Source organism: Condylura cristata, unplaced genomic scaffold, assembly GCF_000260355.1.
Source record: "Condylura cristata isolate star-nosed mole 26May11 unplaced genomic scaffold, ConCri1.0 scaffold00024, whole genome shotgun sequence".
Classification (NCBI taxonomy): Eukaryota; Metazoa; Chordata; class Mammalia; order Eulipotyphla; family Talpidae; genus Condylura; species Condylura cristata.
Window position 1 is genome coordinate 25,581,917 of NW_004567125.1, and position 19,904 is coordinate 25,601,820.

The window sequence follows — 19,904 nt, forward strand, 5'->3', positions numbered from 1 at the left end:
TGGTCCCTCCGGATTTCTGATGGGCCTGACCACTTAGTTTTACCTTCTGTGAAGTGAATTCATAATCCTGTTCTATATACTCAGTCACACAACCTACAAATCTCTCACTCAGTGTAATTAACAACTCAAAGCAACAACTCAGAAACTGTTTATATATTAACTAGATTGAATAAACTACATAGACCTAAGAATGTGCATTACTCCAACATAAGACTTGTTTTTGTTTTGTTCTTTTTATTTGCTCCCATGATAAACTGAATGGGGAGAAAGTTGGCAGGGTTATCTTCCATGTAACAATTCCAGACTTTGCCACTTACAGTGCATCACTTCCAAGTTTGCCTTGGGGGAATCATCTCCACTCCACTGGGTGGGAAGGGAAAGTGACATGGAAGAGGAAGAACCAAAAAAGGTTTTGGCAGACCAGGCCTGGTAAAGGCTGCGTATCATTTTCTCTTATATCCCATAGTCTAGAACCGGTATAGTGACTACATGTAACTTGTAAGGGACTTTGAGGAGGAAGTCTTTTGGTATGAGGTTACTTCTAGGTCACAGTTCTACACCATGAATGGTGAGGATGCTGTCTCTGCCCAGTATAGAAGTGGGCAATACATCTTCCAAGGACATACTGAGGGACCCCATTCATTCAGAACCAAAGTACATGCAATCATAAAATTATCCTCAGTGGGAAACAGTGTAAAGAAAGTCAGAAGAATGCCTTCCTCAAAAAGAGGATGCTGATCTCTGAGTAGATGTGGGGAATGGAAAATGACTCATGTGACTCCCAAGGCATAGAAATGATTCCCTCATGTCTGAGGTCTTGACATCACATCCCTAAGGAGAGATGAGGCATGGCCCTTTATAAAGATAGCTGGCCTAGGCTCTTGTCAAGTGAAGGGAGCGATCTCTCTGCTATTTCACCAGCACTTAAAATTTGTATCAAAATGTTCTTATCGTTCTGTCTGAATTTTCGGATGAATGGTGTCTTTGGGAAGCTAATAGACATAGTTAACTACTTTGACTCACAGGGATTTCTGTTTAGAGACAGGGCAGAAATGAAACTGCCCAGAGTTGTCAGTACTGAACAGATGCATTTCTCATCTTATCCCAGGATGTGGTTTCTTACTAGCACTCTTGGGAGACTGGAAAAAAAGGGCAAAAACATACTCAGTGAAGTCCAATGTTTTGAGCAAGTCTCAAGGACTAGGAACATGTTTATCATGTCTCCTTTTAGTGGTTCTCATGACCATGGGAATGTTAGGGATTCTTGCTGCAGCTCCACTTTACCTCCTGGAAAGCACAGATTAGAATTTCTTCAGGATTTCTTTATACTACTGGCAACATGGAAATTCCAAGATCTGAAGCTTATTTATGGGTGTATGTACATTGATGACTTATATTTAGTATGTATACTGTATACATTAGTATAAGATAGCAAATTAAACCAGTGTTTATACCCAGTTTTAAACAAGTTTTCATCATTATGAACACTAAGGACAAAGGAAGAAAGTAGTTAGGTCTGTGACCAAACCAGGCAACATAAATACAAGTCATCAATTTATAGGACAGATCAAGCATCATGGTATGCCACCAAACCCACATGGTGGCATACATGGAAAACTCGCTCTTCTCAAAGCAAAAACAAAAGACTATGAACCAAATGATTAAAAAAAAAAAAAACCTACAACTAATCTAAAAGTAACTAAGTCTTAACTGAGCTGGTCTGATGAGGAATTTCTATTTCACCTTCTGAATCATAATTGATAGCTGCTAGCAACAAACACCACTTAGATCTAAACCAATCCACTCTATATATCACAGCTAAAAATGAAATAAGAACAAGTAGTCACAGCAGGACTAGACAATTATCAAACTATTCATTTTTTGCTTGTTTACATTGCCTAAACAAACTGTAGTTTAACAACTTCTGTCTTAAGATTGGTCATGCCATAAAGTCAATTATTAAGTTTAAAATTTTCATAGATGTATTTTAACTTCACAGAGGACTAGCTTCACTAAGAAGCCAAAGCTATCCAATACCAAACTCTGCAGATTAGGTAGGAACTAGATTTGATTTGGTTTTACTTTTTGCACAGAAGATCTAGGGTTAAGGCAGGAGGTACCAGGAGAAGGGTGTGAGGATTCACCATAGGCAGAGCAGGAGCAGAACAGGGAGATCTACTGAAATACACTGCTGAAGGGAGCAGCAGGTGAGACGGGAGAGGTCTGCTGTGCCATATGTGGGTCAACTCCCTGGCCAGGATCTAATCAGACCATTGTAGTGATAATGCTGAGACTTAATACCTAGGCCACGAGGAAGGCCCAGATTTGAATATTTTTAATTGAAAAAGCTTAGGCACAACTCATAAATTTGCTAATTGTTCTTTCCTGCTTATGATCCTTGAGCTTGGCTGTGGCTAATTTTATACTATAAATGTGGCATCAACAGAACCATAGAAAATACTCTCTAAGAATATTTTTACAACTGTTGTCTATCAAGTAAGACTCTGAAAAATAATTGATTCTACAATTGACAGAGAAGATTCTAGACCAAGATAAAAGACTCTCGTAGCATGTCTTATTTATTAACATAATTGAAACATTTTGCTGATAAAACTTTGGTGCATGATGACTCTAGCAATAGAATTTTACTCAAAATATTTCACTGTGAAATGGTGTTGCAACTTTAATTTTTTATTAATGAACTGATTTCCATAAAGCAAATTTTACACTTAAAATGGCAGAGTCAGTGACTAAAAAGTGATTTAAAAAAGCTTCCCTCCTCCCCATGCCAATCCTTGAGACCACCTGGATCAGGCTGAGTTCTGGGCCCTGGACCTAGATTACAAAGGAGGAGGGAGAGTGTAACTCATTCCCGACCAACTGGAATCTGTCGACAGGACACTCCGAACTTGCACGACAAGGAAACCACGTGAAAAGGTGAGTTTACTGGGCAGCTAAGGAGGGTGGAGACAGATAAACTGGACAGAATATACTCATCATCATCATCATTACCACAACGCTACTCCTAAGGTGTCCTAATGTGAGCTACAAAATCGGCCTGTTTCTACCCTTTCTACCTCACTTGTCAAACTTGCTGCAGTAACCTTGGGAGGGATCCTGAGCTTTTCATATTCTACTAAGTTATTTTTACATCACTTTCTTGATAAGATATCATGGCATGCTTGTTTCTCTTGATCCCCTAAGTTGTATATATCCATCTGGGAGAGTAGATTTGGATTGTTAAAATAGAAATTGTTTCCTCCCTCTGATTCTCTGCCTTTTGTTTATTGAGTCTCACTTTTTGCTTAGTTAGAATAGCAAGTTCTTTGATTCTTTCTGAGAAGCTGGAGCATGAGACTAGAGAACATTGGATGGGGGGTGGGGGGAGAGGGAGGGGAGGCTGACCAAGCTGAGACAGGAAGAATAGCATCTCTAGAACATTAGCTCTGGGTTTCAGGCACTTTAGTCTTCCCTCGCCAGTTTCTATGTACATTCAAGGAAAATGAAAACATGGAGACTCCAGAGGCTGTTTGGACTTGGGGGGAAGGGTAGCAAACAAGGTACCCACTAGCAGCACAGACTTCACAAAGGGCCCTTCCTTGTGGAGAGTCATTGACACAAAGAACTTCCTCTTGCCTGTTCTTACTCATATCAGCCACTTTCAGAAAAAACAGGAGGGGCAGTTTTTTATTGGTAAGCAGGAAATGAGGCTCCAGACCCTTCTCGACATGTACTTTCCAGCCATGCCATTTCCATGATCTCTGATCATTGCCAGCCTTGAGTTGTCCTTTGTAAGAAGAAACAGGGTCCCAGAGGTGAAGTTGGAGCCTAGGGGTCATCTGCTGGCATTTGGGGCACGCCTTCATACTCTGAATCATCTTCCTGGTGTTGGTCTTGGCTGGGCCACCACTGCAATGTGCAGGCCTGGCTAAGTGAAGGGCTTTGACTAGTTCCCCGAGCAAATGAAAAAATGTGGGGAAGGGGAGGAAGTGAGCCATTCTATCCAAAAGGGAATTCACTCTTTCTTTTATTGAAGAAAAACCATTGTATCGTGATCCCAGTGACCTGCCAAGATTGGGTTGTCCCATTTCATTCCTATAAAACCTATCTCTATTGTTCTTTTGCTTTTAGTGTCCTTCCTCACTGTCCTCCCCTACATCCTCTCACCTCACACAGTACACAGGGCCAGGCCATTTCCTTTTCACGTGGAAGAATAGAGTCCAGCAAAATAAGAGAGCACACCCGAGGGCCAAAGAAAGACCAGGAGTTCTATTGGCTCTACTCATGTGGACACTCAGATACTCTATGAACTCCATATTTCTGAAAAGGCCGTGTTTCCCCCAGGAGAACTGGCTCCCTGTTTCCCTTTATTTCATTTCCTGACTTATGACTGCTCTGCCTAAACAAAGTCTCTTCTGTCTTCCTCTCTCCAGCAATAATGACATTTTGAGAACTTTCTGGGTCTGTCTTAGCCTCCCACAAAGCAATCTTTCCCTGCATTCAAAGGGTCATTTTCTGGGATTTCCTCAACAACACTGAGATCTCTTGGTTCTAAAGGGAAACCTAAACAGAGCCTTCCTCACATCATATTCTCCTCCAGGGCCAGAATACACAATACAATATGTAGGGAACACCTTCAATGACAAACATCATGTAAGAGAAAGGTGCCTAAGGCTGCAAGGAGTAGAAACCATATCACCTGGCCAGCACCAAGGGGAGTGTGTGGAAAGAGACCGTGGAGGATGACTATCTAGGAATCAGGGAAATGGCATCCTTTGCTAGGTTCTACGCTGCTGTGTGACCCTGGACCAGTCATTTCATGTGGTGGATCTCTGCTCTGTCACCTTTTAAAGGAGAATATTGGGTCAACTAATCTCTAAAAGTTGTGATTCCATGATCTGTAGGCAAACTCTGAGACCCAAGAACTCTTATCTCCTCCTTCCCCTCTCCTGGAGGTATTTCCCTCACCCAGTAGGAATGAGAAACCCGCTCACTGCTCTACCATGTTCTTGGGTTGACCCCAGTTCCTGTCCCTGGAGACCAGTGAAGGATGTTGCAGATGTGAAATTTGAGGGTGAAGAACAGTGATTTGGTGTCAGATGGCACCAGATGACTGCGGGTCAGAGCTGACACTAGACTTTGACAAAATTATCCTGCGGTGCAGGGGCCATTCCTTACAGACAACCATTAACCAAAAGCCAGAGAGACTGGAGGAGAGACCAATGCCCAAGAAAATCATTTCCTTTAGGCTCTCCAAGCAGGAGGTGTGTGAGGCCTCAAGCACTGGAACAGAGTCCATCAAAATTGTTTCCGGGGGCAGCAGAGGTAAACAAGAAACTAGGGAGGAAAGGGGTGAGACAGTTTAGGTGCTCATGACCTCCCTTACCCCAAGATCTCTGTCTTGTGTTGTTGCTGCCAGGTAGATTTTCACAGGCAATGACCAGCTGCTGGGCTCAGCAGGAGACATGACCAGCTTCAGACAAAAAGCTAAGAGGGAACTGACTGCTAGGGTGGGTGAAAATTGTCAATTACCATCAGGGCAACAAATTATTTTTCCTAGGTCATCCTGTGTTAACATTATGAAAGAGATGGTTCCAGGCCAAATGTGCAATAAATAATTCCAATTAGCAAAGATCTCTAGGGTTGAGTGAATTCCTAACATGTTTTATTTAAGAAATGACTACGTTATTAGGATTTGGCTTTGTCTATGTGATTCTTCTCAGAGGCCGGAATGTGACTAAGTACAGCCTCCAAGGGTTTCCATGGCGATCTGAAGGTTCCTTGGAAATTCCTGGGCTGTCAGGAAAGCCTCTCTCTGCCACCAGTCACAGTCCCAGGAGGAATGAAGAGCGACAGTCTATGATCAAAGGCTCACAGCCTCTGGAAAATGGGCTTCTGAAGTTGAGGAAACAAATCCTTCTAAGAAACCTTACTATTCCCAGACAGTCTTCAGAATATGGAAATTTCACCCCTGAGCCCTACCGCTGCTCTGTGTGTGTGACCCTTGGGAGAGTGCGGGTGCTGAGCCTTCTTTACTTGGTGGCAGACTCCACACACTTATTGGGTGCTGAGGCTGGCTTCGCTCTCCTACCTAAAGGACATGATACCACAGGAATGCATCAAGAAGACATACATAAAGAACCATGGACACTAATTTCATCCAAGTTCTATGAAGAGTGATCAACACCATATTTTTTTTTTTAAATTAAAAGAGAGAAAGAAAAGGCGAGAAAAGAAAGAAAAGTAGCCCTTTGTGGTAAAGGGCATGCTGGGAAGGCGAGAGCCAGAGCCGCCTCCCCAGAGCATGCTGGGAGGATGGGCACCAGAGCTGCTCTCTAGAGCATGCTGGGAGACGGACGCCGGCACATCTTCAAGGACTGCTCTTCCCCCAACTCCCACCCTGTTCCCTCACCCACCCCCAACCCAGAGACTAGAGGAAAGTTTGTCCAAAGATGACTGCGAAATTGGGTATGTGTGGTTTCTGCAGGTCCCCACACTGTGGGGGGTTGAGTCAGCGAGTGGGGTGACAGTCAAGATGACGAGATGGAGAAACAGCGAGGCAGGAGAGAAACAGGGGGACTGACAGACTGGAGGGGCCAGTGTGTTGGCAGAGGACATGGGGAGAGTGGAGCGTGGGGGCTGTGTGGTCGCTAGCCCGAGGCGTTGATGTACAGCTGGCTCTTGAGAATGTAGTCGATGACAGGCTGGGACAGGTAGTCCACCACATGACCGTCCCCATGCTGCAGGGCCAGCCTGGACAAGAAGAGATGGCAATCAGATGGACATCCTTCCTGGAAGCAAGGCAGGAATGTTCCCCTGCCCATTCTCCAGGGAGAAGTTTATCTTACAATCCATGACCAGCCCTGGCTTTGGTCAAATAAAAGTATCCCTATTAGGAAACATCTCCTCCCCCATCCTGCTGATGCTGCTTCATCCCTGGCAGGATGGGGGATGGCCATTGGGCAAGTTATTTAAGCCCATCTGTTCTTCAGTTTTCTCTGTAAAATTAGGGCACTGTTTGGGCCTAGCTCAGTCAGTCAGTGAAGGATTAAATGAGTTATGCAAAGCACTCAGAATGGCATCAAGCACAGGGTGGCCATTCAAATGTGTTATCTCTTCTTCTTCCACCCTATTGTTCTTCTCTGCAACCTACTTTCATGAGAATGAACCCACAATGCCACTGGGGTTCTTCCCCCTTTCCTTCCCAGTAGGAGCCACGACAAGGAAAGAAAAACAGAAAAAATATGACATGACTTTTGACAACCTGTTAGTACCCTTTCTCTTCTGGTTTAGTCATAGAAATTCCTGAGTTTAGGTGGCAACATGGCGGCCAAACCATAAAGTCTGCTTTCTAGAAGTAGAGTTTAGACCCCGGAAACAGATACGGCCATGTGACTGCGGCTGAGCCTGTGGGGTGAAAGGAGAGTGACGAGTGCACATTTGGTGGCCTTCCAAAAGACAAGGGTCCTTGCCATGGACTTACTCTAAGGGCAGTTTTGACTGAGGAAAGTTGTATGGCAACTTGGAAGCTGTTGTGGTCAGTGTCTCTAGCCATTTGTCTAACATACCTGCTCTTGGTTGAGCTGACAACAGACATGGGATGGTTGATGTCATCCTTCACCACCATGATGTTGTTCTAGGGACAGAGCAGAAAGAGTGGTTGCCAGCCTCTCACACTGTCTTCTGCTTCCTCAGTACTCCAGCAATCCCCCCCACAAGGGGCAGCTCACAGAAGAGAGAGGGAGGACCTACCTTGTATTTACGGAGTATGGAGGAGTGATTCATGATTCGGTCTGTATCGGCTGCATCCCGGGGCACCACCACAATCCCGAAGTCCCCCACGATCACCTCCATCTAAAGAAACAGAGAGAGGATGAGGGAGAGACAGATAGAGGGCAGGAGTGTGCCCATGGGTGAGGCTATGACTCCAGCCTCTACTGAGCCACTGCTTAGCAGGGTGGAGGTATCGCCCATGTGTAACCCCGAGTTCAGTCCCAAGTGTGCCTTTTCACCCCATCAGTCAACCTGTTCAAGTAACAACCCGCAAGTACCAGCGTGAGAGTGATGAGTGGGAACTTTGCCTGGCACACAGAAGACACTTAATAAATACCTCTAAACTGCATGAGCATATGGACTCCTGCATGTTCAGGCAAGAGCTCGCTAACTCCCAGGCTCCTGGTGAAGTCATAATGCTGAAGAGTAACCAGAGTGACACACAATCCTTAGCTGGGTGGGACGGAACCCACTGGCCTGAAAGCACACCCCAGCCCCCAGGTGGGCAGCAGAGGGAGGTGGTGGGGTGGTTCCCTGGCAAGCTGCTGCGGGACCGAAAGGCAGTGCTGAGCAAGGCAGAACTTACAGCGCACTGTGGGGCTTGAGCACCATGGGAGGATTATTAAGAGCCACATCTGAAGTCTGCCTCTGAGAGACAGTCCTATGAGACATGAAATTGTCTCTTTATTCAAAGAAACAATTTTAATTTTTTCTCCTAATGATAGACCCAATGGAAACTTTGGAATCCTAGGGGGATAAAATAGAAACCAATCACAAGCACACAATCCACGCAGACGCGCTATTGTTATTTCTGCTCAGAGTTTTCCTCTCCGCAAAAAAAATGGGAACCATCACCTTTTTTTACCGTCACTTTTAAAAGTCCAGCACTATATTGTGAGCATTTTCTTATATTAAAATTATCCGAGGCCCTCCCTGGTGGCGCAGCGGGTTAAAGCACAACACTGAGACTCTAAAGCCGCTTCTGCATGAGTTCGAATCCTGCCTGCCCTGGAGGTGACCACATGGTGCAGCAGACCTCTCCTGACCCACCCACTGCTCCCCTCAGCAGTGTACTTCATCGATCTGCCTGTTCTGCTCCCCACTCTGTCTATGGTGAAGCCTCTCACCGCCCCTGAGCCTCTGGCCTGTACCCCAGTTCTGTATGCACAAATAAATAAATCTTTTTAAAAAAATTATCCAAATACATATTTTTAAGAGTTCTCGTACTTTGTTTTCAATGATTACCATGATAGATTAACACAATCCGATATTACAGAAAGTGAAGAGGTCCTTCTGAGTTTTTTTTTTGATAGCCTACATACCACTTTGTTAAAGATCTTTCTGCATAAATCTTTTCCACATCTCTGATCAGTTAGTTCCTTCAGATAGGAAGTAAAATAATTGGAGGAAAGGATATAAATTGGACATATTTCAAGCTCTTGAGACACATTACCCACGTTGTTATCTGGAAATTCGTGCCAGCTTTTATTTTCAAAGAGCCTGAGAGTTATGGCATTTAATAGACTTGGATCTAGCCTGGGCATAGTACTGTTTAGATCTTACCAATTAAGGAGCCCAGATGGGGAGCGAAGGGCGGGGGAGGCAAGTTGCTTCTACGCAGTATAATTTATTGAGCAAGACCTGCTTTGGGGCAAGGCACCTAGGGTTCCCCCTAATTCTCTGAACAGTTGCTACAAAAACAGACATTATGGAGCACACTGGGGCAGTCCCCGTCTCCATGGGGATTTCTGTACTGGTAGAACGTCCCCTGTTGGAACCAGCTCTCTGGTGGCATGTGTGTGCATGCACAGGCTGTGCGCAAGTGCCCTGGGGTGTTTCCATGCACCTTTACCCTACTTCTCCCATCGCTTACAACTGGAGCCAGAGCTGCCACTGGAACGCCCATGTCACCAAAGAAAAAGGCTGACTGGTGGTGTGCTAGCAGGGAGCTTGTGGAGAGAAGTTAAAAGCTAGGTGTAGGGCCCTGGTGGGAATGCAAACTAGTACAACCACTATGGAAAACTGTTTGGAGGTTCCTCAAACTGCTAAACATGGAGCTTCCCTATGACCCAGCAATCCCACTCCTAGGTATCTACCCAAAAGACACAAAAACACTGATTGAAAAAGATACCTGCACCCCCATGTTTATTGCTGCTTTATTTACAATTGGAAAAACATGACAGCAGCCCAAATGTCCAAAAGTAGATGGCTGGATAAAAAGGATGTGGTACATATACACAATGGAATATTACTCAGCAACCAAAAAAAGAGAAACACATGTCTTTTGCAGCAACTTGGATGGAGCTGGAAAAGATCATGCTTAGTGAGATAAGCCAGAAAGAGAAAGAAAAATACCGGATGGTTTCACCCATAGCAGGAGTATACTGGACCAGGTGAGAAAATAACAAAAATAATAAACAACCATATACCAGAGACATTTGTGGGGGTGGAGTGGGAAATGGGATCAAAAACGGGGGGATGGGGAGTGAAATGCACAGGATTATGGTGATGGCACACGGGTGACTTGGTGATGGGAAACCCGCGGGGATTACAATTGAGATGGGAAAAAAATGTACAAAATGATGTAAAAATAAACTTTTGTAAAAAAAAAAAAATAGGTGTAGGGCCCCAGAGTCGCCACAGGACCACACCACGTGGGACATATAGAACAGTTGTGTCCTGCAGCTGAGGGGGCATCGGTGGAGGGATTCAGATCTGGCACACCAGACTTTGTCCTACAAGCCCGGAATGTGAGGGAGACTCAGAGCAGGTAGCTGGGTAGGGTTCCTCCTACCACAGTTTAGAATATCGCACAGAGATGCCGTTGTTCTCAGACTTGGCTGCACGTTAGAATCCCGAGGGGCTTTTCAAACTCCCAAAGCCCAGTTCACACCCGGGACCAATTAAATCAGAATTTCAGGTTAAGCAGTTAGGAAAATTCTTCAGCTGATTCTAATATGCAGCAACCTGGAGAACCCATGGTCTAAGTACTGATTAAATCTCCAGGGGCAAGGCACTCCCTGGTAGCACAAAGGGGTAAAGGGTTAAAACACAGCACTATGAAGAGATCCCAGTGTGAGTTCCACCCCCAGCCAGGGAGCTGACCCACGTGACACAGCAGACCTCTCTTGTCCTGCCCACTGCTCCCTTCAGCAGTGTATTTTTGCCTGTTCTGCTCCCTACTCTGTCTTTGGTGAATCTTCTCACTGCCCCTGCACCTCTGGCCTGTACCCCAGTTCTTTTATGCATAAATAATCTTAAAAAACAAACAACCAACCAAACAAAAAACTCCAGAGGATTTGGCAAGGGGGGAGGGAGAGAGAAAGAAATGAAAAGGGGAGGTGGAAGGGGAGAGGAGGTGGAAGGTGAAGGGAAAGAAAGAGAGGGAATGTCTAAGTTGGTAGCTCAGAGGATCCTCAACGGCCTGCCTTGCAGATGTTTCTAGCTGTGAGGTGTGGGTTGCATAATGAAGACGCTGCACTCAGTTTGACTCTGAGAACGTGATGGATGTTCCACATATGATGTGTGAAGTAATGGAGCTATTTAGCATGAGCCTTCTAGTTGAAAGTATGAAAACAGTGGCTCAGAATGTCAGCTAGGCCTCAAGGGGAGTCGCCCTGTGGGTAATATCAGCACAGCTGCTGATTTCTGTCAGGAACAAATGCTCTGAGCACCCAATCAGTTAACACAGGCTGCTCAGGTGGTGAGCAGGGGGAGAGCTTCCTGCTTGAGGTATTTTGCTTTTCTAGAAACAGGTGATACACTTGTCTCCTGGGAACCACAGATGGTGTGAGGGAGACTGGCTGTCTGGAACAAGATGCACAGATTTCCACACCCAGTGGCTCCTCTGCCGGGGTGGCCTCATCCCATCTCCCTCCCGGGCTTAGCTGCCCTTCCACGGCTCTTCTGCCCCTGCCTCCTGCCCTCCCAGCACCCTGGGTGGACACCACCTTCTGGATATCCTCCTTCCTCCCAGTTGCTCTCTCTGGGACCTTTCTGCTCCCTTGTGCTGGTAGCTTCTCCCCTCCCTGACCTGGATGATCACAGTGTCCAGGCTTCAGTCCTTGGACTTCTTTTCTTTTCTCATCACACTCACACCCTTATGCCATTTCATTCAATGTCAAACTTTTAAAGACAAACTGAAAATTCATAGATAAGTCCCTCCAGTGTAGCTGTTTCTCCTGAACTTTGGGTCCATACAGCCAGCTATTTTTTCAAATGTGTTTCCTTGATTCTAGGGCATCTCAAAAATAACACACTCCTGAGTCCCTAAGCCCTCTGGATTAACAAGCCAACCAACTGACCAAATAAATGGGGGCTGGGGTGGGAATGGGGGAGAATTCCCCCAGTCCAGATGCTTTGCCTATACTGTTTATTTTCAATTAGTGGAAACTCTCCTTTGCAATTGCTCAGGCCAAAGCCTTTGCATCTTCTTTCATTCCTCGATTTCATATTCAATCTCTAAATTATCCCACTGACGCAGCTTTCCAAAAGAAATCCAAAAAAATCTGCTTATTTGTTACCATTTCCATTACTTCTATCCTGCTCCATACCTCTTTTGATGGGTTCAGTAATGGTCCCCAAAGATATCCAAGTCCTAACTCCTTGAGCCATGAATGCAATTCAGGTGCAAAACAGACTTTACAAATGTGATTAAACTGAGGATCTTGAGATTTTCCTCATGGATTGAGGAGACAGGACCTCTCCTGTCTGACCCACTGCTCCCCTCAATAGTGTATTTCAGTCGATCTGCCTGTTCTGCTCCCTACTCTGTCTCTGGTGAATCCTCTCACCACCCCTGCACCTCTGGTATGTACCCTTATTCTTACATGCAGAGATAAATAAACCTTTAAAAAAAAAGGAAGAGGAAGTTTAACACAGAAGAAAGAAGATGGAGCAGAGACAGATGTGAAGATGGCTTCCAAGGTGAAAGAAGGAGACCTGGAATGCAACAAATGCAGTTCTCAAAGCTGCAAAAGTCATGGAAATAAATTATCCCAAGGGTTCCGGAGGGAATATGTCCCTGCCAACAACTTGGTGAGACCTTTTCTGGCCACACAACATTCCAACTTGTGTTCATTTTGAAATATGTCACCGATTGCCCTACACCCCCCATTCTCCCAGTCCTGCCCTCATCTGTGTTTCATGTTCCCTCCTAGCATTTCCGTCCATCTAACACCTTGTGTACTGTCTTTTTTTGGTGTCTTTACCTATAAAGGTAAACTCCACAAGGGCAGGGATTTTGTGTGTTCACTGCTAAGATCCCATGTGAAAAGAACCTGGCATGTCACTGGTGCGCAACAGTTGCTGTTGTTTCAGCACACTCCTACAGATCCTTCTTGGGGCAGTTGTCATCAGCGTATTAGCTGTCTCTGAAACTGCATGGAAGTCTCATGGCTAGTGGGAGCCCTGTAGACCCAAAGATGTGACATTAAAGGAGGACTCACAGGTCCCTACGAAGGACAAAGAGATCTTACTTCCACTGGTTCCCACACTTGATCTGATTGGTCAAGAGAATCAGAGTGGATCTTTGACAACAATGACAACAAAACCTCCAGCCCCCCCCCCCCATGGCTACAATGGGCTGGAGTCTCCTTCTCCACAGCGCCTCATCCTTGTGATGATCACCCACCGTATTTAGGAGATTCGTGCTTTCAATTCCAGGGGCGATTGCCTAAGCTGCTAATACACTAGTTTTGTTTGGGATGAGGTCAAAATAAGACACCCAAAATTAATTCCAAGTGGCCTAAAGATTGGGATATAAGAACCAAAACCATAAACTGCTTGAAAGAGGCCTTTCCTAGAGGCGGAGCGGGTTAAATCAGAACACTAAGAAGCTAAAGCCACTTCAATATGCATTCGATCTCGCTGCAGAGGTGACCACATGGTGCAGCAGACCTCTCCTGACCTACCTGCTGCTCCCCTCAGCAGTGTACTTCATCAGTCTGCCTGTTCTGCTCCCCACTCTGTCTCTGGTGAATCCTCTACCGGCCCCTGCACCTCTAGCCTGTACCCCAGTTCTGTATGCATACGTAAATAAATCTTTAAAAAAAATACTTGAAAGAAAAATGAGGGGACACACCACAAGGCATCTACTACAAAGATGGACTTGGTGACTCAACCCCCATAGCAAGAGAAACAAACACAAAAATAACCAAGTGGGACTGCTGAGGGGAAAGGCTGTCCTGAACAAACTCCACAAGTAGGTGTTATGAACCCACCCCCACCCCAGACAGAAGAGATTCAAGACACCAAGGACTACAAATCCCATAATGTCTTCACCAGTGAAAGGAAGCTTGCTAGGAACTGAGGGTGGAGTTGAGCAGCCAACTTGGTAGATAACCAAACATGTGGGCCTTGGGGGCCTTGGTTTTTTGCCAGCTTTCAGCATGCTATTGGGGTCCCAGCTCAGTGGAACTGGCAGGACACATCCACCAATTTATCTCCCTTTCTTTCTCCCCAAGGTATTTTTGTATGTTCATTTCCCCTTTATAAATAAACCCTGTATTACCTTTTTGTGTACCTGCAGTTGAGTCTGATTATAAATCCCTTTTAAGCATACGGATGAAGACCCACAGTCAGGCACCCTGTTTCACATCAGGGTTGCCCTGCTACAATTTTACATCAAGCTTTTATAACTCAAAGAAAACCATCACAAAAACAGAAAAGAAAACTATGGAATGAGAAAGAAAATATTTTTGCACCACACATCTGACAAGGGGCTAATTTCCAAAATATACAAAGTTCTTATATAAACTAACAGGAAATAAAACAAAAACAGACAACCTAGTAAAACAAAATGGGCAGAAGACCCCAAGAGACACTTTTCTAAACAAGAAATTCAGACAACTACAGACACAGGGAAAAAATTTTCAAAGCCACTTATTAGCAGGGAAATGTAAATCAAAACCACAAAAGATATCACCTCACACTGTGAGAATGGCCCATATCAAAAAGAATGGAAACAATAAATGTTGGTGAGGATGTGGTGAAAAGAAACTCTTATCCACTGCTAGTGGGAATGCAAGTTGGTGCAGCTTCTTTGGAAAGTGATATGGATATTTCTTAAGAAAATAAAAATGGGCATTTCATCTGATCCAGCAATGCCTCTATTAGGTATTTATCCTAAATTTATGAAAACATACAAAAAGATTTATATATGCTTATGTCCATACAGCACTGACCACAATGTCCAAGTAATGGAACCAAGCTAAGTGTCCTTCAATAAACTAATGGATTAAAAAAAAAAAAAGTAATACTACACAGCTGTGAAAAGGATGTAACAGTGGCTTTTGGGACAAAACAGATAAAGCAAGAAGTGACTATGTTAATTGAGATTTGTCAAAAAATGACTAATCATTCAGTATCATTCATCTATGGAATATAAATGATAACATATAAGAAAACATACCTAGGCAAAAGAAAGCAGGAATAAATCTTGGACTTGTGAAAGAACTTGATGGTGATCAGAAGGAATGGGGGAGGGAGAGGAGAGGAGAGAGTCAGAGCACATGTTGGCACAGGTGGCTTGTTAAAGGGTGAGTGGACATGGACGCATATAGTAGAGCAAATGTAACACCAAAATGAGAATAAGAATAAAAAATGAGACACCCATGAAACAAGCAACTCTGGGGACTCGAGGGGAAACAGGACCTTTCCCTCTGGCCTGGGGAAGGGTAGCTAGTGCCCCATCTGACTCCAGGAAACAGAGGCAGCTCTGGCACTCCCTGCGCATAGAGCTGCAGAAGCAAGGCCATACCCCTAGGAAAGAACTCTGTTCCAGCACCAGGGCTTTGACACCTCTGAAGCCTTCACAGCTCACTGAAGCTGCTCCTTGGGCATGGGGAGGTACAGTGGTCAGCGCAGCAGAGCTGTTCTGATTGGCAAGTCCCCTTCTCATTGGTGGCCAGTTTTACCTGGTTCTGACACATCTCAGTGAGCAGCGGCAGGGTGCTATGGTTTCCCCCCCAACCCTCCATCCCCCACCCCCTGCCACACTCCTTCCCCTATATACCCTTCACTTTAGCTCTGGCTTAGGTCATGTCTTAGGGGAGGAATCTATGTCATTCTTCCTCCTTCAACTTCCTGCTTACAGGCACTACTTTGATTCTATCTTTTCATCTTCTGATGAGAGGTTCTTCAGGGGAGGCAGGGCTGGGATGCAGAAAGGAAGTGGGAGGAGACACAGTCTGTTTCCCCAAATCTGGGGAAGCTAAGGGAAGGATATGAGACAAGGCGAGGCAGGAAGTAATTTGGCTTTGAGAGAAAGAACACTCAATGATCCCAGTGGCAAATCTATTGGAAAGAATGTGGAGTGATGATCAACCTTCAAGGAGGCTGAATTTCAAGACCTACCCTGCTGAAATTTCATGAATGCTTTGGAACCAAGGGTGCTTCCCAGGTTAAGCCTAGCAACTTCCTGGACACTGAGGACAGAAGCATGAGCAAGACAGATTTGGCTTCAGCTCTTGGGGCAGTCACTATCTAGTGGGAGAGAGATATTCAACCAACGATTAGTTATTTCAACAGTATCTATTGCTGTGGAAGATAAGGGCAGGTTCTGTTTGGTGGCTAATATCCTAGAGTGGGTAATAGCCCATGTGTAACTGGCGAGTTTGAGCTCCATCTCGTAATGGAGGCAAAAGTGCCCAAGACAGACCTGGTGACTTCAAGACATGCTGCTCTGGTGTCTGGCAGAGTTCTGACCTAAGAGCAGTGAAATCCCTTCAGACTGAGGAAAAGCTTCTGTCCTTGTTTGAATCCTTCATACTTCTCAGTCAAAGATCATTAGATCCTCAACTTGCCCTTTTTCCTAATCAGAAAATCATCACTACTCCCTCTAGAGTAGAAAATGACCTAGAAAAATGTGGTCCTCGGGGAGTTAAGGAGGGGTGGCTATCTCATCCAGTGGTAGATTTGTCAGTAAACGTGTCCTGCTAAGAATTTCATTTTCACCCTTAAAGTTAGGATGCAGCCATCCTTGTCTTTTGTCATGTATAGTCTCCCAACCTTGATGGTCCAAAATCCCTAAATGCAAGATAACTATCCCTGACCCACTCCATTATTTTTTAGAATTTACAACTATGTAAATTCCCCATTCATATGTTATTAAGTTTCGACCTTTTCTCCTACTAATCTGTCTGATATTAATTTGTTCATCCGTCTAACCACAGAAGAACCCAGAAGGGGGCGGGAAACTTGCCCTGAGTCCCAACAGAGGTCCACTACCTGATGGGCTGGACTCCTTCCATCAAGTTGTTCTCAGGCATGCTTTGGTTCTTTCCTTCAGTAAACTTTTATTGCACGAACATGGTGAACCAGGAACTGTCCTGGTTCAACTTGCCGAGTAAGACAGGCCAGTTCCTTGTACTCACTGAACTCACCTTCTGATAGGGAGCAATCTTAAGGAAATAAATACACAAATAAGAAAATATCAGGTAGTACTAAGCACAATACTGAATTATAAAGCCAGTCGACCTTTATGGTGAAAACTAAATGAAGGGGCCAGGCATAGGGACATCTGAGGGAGAACATTCCAATGAGGTCACAGCTAGCGCCAAGACCCTGAAGTAGGAACAATGGTTCAAAACAAGAAATCAACTGGAAATGGTGCACAGAGCCTAGGAAAAGCAGACAGGATCAAGCCAGGAGAAAGATAGGGGTTTCTTTCCCATGGCAAAGAGAAGTCATGAGAGTCTTTGAAACCATGGTTTGACTTCTATTAGGGACAGGATCCAATTTACATGGACTTCCCCAGGCAAGCCTTGCTGGTAGCATCCTCTGGAGGATCATTCTGAGTTCAGGATTCAGAAGTTGAACCAGCCTGTGTCCTTAGTGTTCATGGGGGGACAGTACAGGAGTGACATGGACCCCCTCGTGTGTCCTCCAGATGAGGACAGCCAGGGATGAACATGGGGCTAGCAGGACAATGAGACACTTCAGGAGCCATACAGACGCTTTATTCACTATCACAATGAACCCTTCCAACAACTGTCTGCTAAGATGCTCGCCTCACAGTGGGGGAAACAGAGACGCAATCAGATTTGCTAACTTGTCTGAATCAGTAAGTGAATTTGAACCCACTCTGGTCTGCTTTCTAGGCTCTTTCCACCACACACACCCCCTTCCAGATCCATTTTAAGACTCACAATTTACTGACTTGAAATTTTTCTTAGTTTAAAGAGATTGCCATTTAAAATTGGATTCTCTCATATTTTTTCCTCCAAGCTTAGCATGGCCAAATCCTCCATTCATTACTCTACGCCGCCCCCTGGAGTACATGTTTTTGTATACTTGTAAGCGGATTACAAAGGATGTCAGAAGAGCGCTCCCAGAAGCCACGCAGTAGGTTTTGGAACCGAGCTTCACCCATTCCATCCAGGATTCTCCACCCCAGTTTGACTCCTGGTTCTTTGGGGGTTGGGGAGAGAGTTAGGGATGACCCCCCACAGAGACTAGTTTCACAATCTAAGAAGATGGGATGCTTTTCAAGAGTGACTCTAAATGCAAATATTTGAATGATTCTTCAGAGGGATTTCCCAGAGGAAACCATCCCAGTTCCCATTTCCACTTTGATTGGGGGGGTGGGAAGGCAGAGGACTCTAGACTCAAGTCAAAAAGCCTGAAAGCCAAACCCACTGTGCCTTTCACATGAGAACCAGACTCCCCCATGTTAGGAGCTAGCCCTTTTCCCCCTGAGCCTGTAAATTTGGCATCGGTTGTACTGGTGCCGGGGGTCTAATCCAGGGGTGGAAGTGTCCATCAGGCTTCCTGGCTGGAGCTGGACTGACTGATAAAAACCATCTGAGACTGAAAAACCAAATGTTTGTCTTTGCTCCATTTGTCCCCGGACCCTGGGATTTCTTCTGGAGTGGCTAGTGCCCCAGGCTCTTCCTCTGTTTGTTTTCTTTGGTCTTTTTCCCATAGTTGGTGGATATAGAAGGCAGTTAGTCCATGGATGGTTGGCTGGAAAAATGTAGACTATATGGCCAGTGAGCGCCAGCCTGTGGAATGCTGGATGAGCGATGCAAAAAGAAAAAGTAGTTTCCTTATTGACCTATCCCTGGGACTTTATATTTCACCCCTAGAATTTCATTCCTGTAGGTTAAATATTGACCCTTGCCTTTAAAATGCAAATACCATTTGAGAGTGGTTAATGCATTTAATTATTAAACGTAATGCTTTTGTCTGTTTGCTCCAAAGTCAAAAGCTTCCCAAGTAAAGACCAACATCAACCTTCTGTTGCAACCAGCCAGAACCATCTCCTCAGAAGGTCACTTGTTCCCACACAGAATCTTGTACAGCCTCCTCCCTACCTCAAACCCCTTCTCCTCCTCATGTAATCTCACCGCATTATTCAAAGCCCAGCTCAAGTGCTGCCTCCTGTCTTGGGGGATGCAATGAATTATTTCTATCATTCCTCTCACATGGGGACTGGTCTCGACTGAGGATCTAATTAGGCATCACTGCTGTGTGGTGTCCACAGGAAGCAAGGCAAAGTCTCTCCACGTGAGCCCTGGCTTCCATACTTGTAAGTAGGAGCAGAGATTCTATTTCACAGGTGTGTTGTGGGAGTCAAATGTGAATGCCATCTGACAAATGTTACATGATGTCAAATGAGATGACCCATGAGAAATAGCGTTTAGTCTGTCTCCTCCCTTAGAAAGTAAATGCACAGCCCAAGGCTTGGTCTATTTTGTTTTCTCTGTTCTCTTCCCCTAGAACACTGCTGGGTAGAAAATATGTTTAAAAAATGACAGTTGTGGGCCCTCCCTGGTGGTGCAATGGGTTAAGTCTCAGCACTATGAAGCTCTCTGCAGTTCCTGCAGTACAAGTTGGATTCCCCAGTCAGGGAGGTGATCCACATGGCACAGCAGACCTCTCCTGTCTCTCCCACTGCTCCTTTCAGCAGTGTACAACTTCAATCTGCCTGTTCTGCTCCTCACTCTGTCTCTGGTGAATCCTCTCACCACCCCCCTACACCTCTAGTCTGTACCCCAATTCTTGTATGCATAAATAAATCTTTTTTTTTAAATGACAGCTATGAAGAAAAAAAAAGAAAAGAAACAACAGGGCCCAAGTGAGTTCATAAAGTCCCACCAGGAATTACTACCAAACCTAACTGCAGTTTC

General features: G+C 45.0%; 1 protein-coding gene across 1 annotated transcript in view; it reads right to left on the reverse strand.

Moving 5' to 3' along the window:
- Positions 1 to 6,453: 6,453 nt before the first annotated feature.
- The window catches only part of NMNAT2 (nicotinamide nucleotide adenylyltransferase 2), a 151,364-nt gene continuing 137,913 nt past the window's right edge, over positions 6,454 to 19,904 (reverse strand). The window contains exons 9-11 of the mRNA XM_004688553.2: positions 7,753 to 7,854; positions 7,569 to 7,636; positions 6,454 to 6,753 (exon numbers count right to left, since the gene is read on the reverse strand). Of these exons, the coding sequence (XP_004688610.1) occupies positions 6,651 to 6,753; positions 7,569 to 7,636; positions 7,753 to 7,854 (273 nt within the window). The 3' untranslated portion in view covers positions 6,454 to 6,650. The remainder of the gene's footprint in view (positions 6,754 to 7,568; positions 7,637 to 7,752; positions 7,855 to 19,904) is intronic.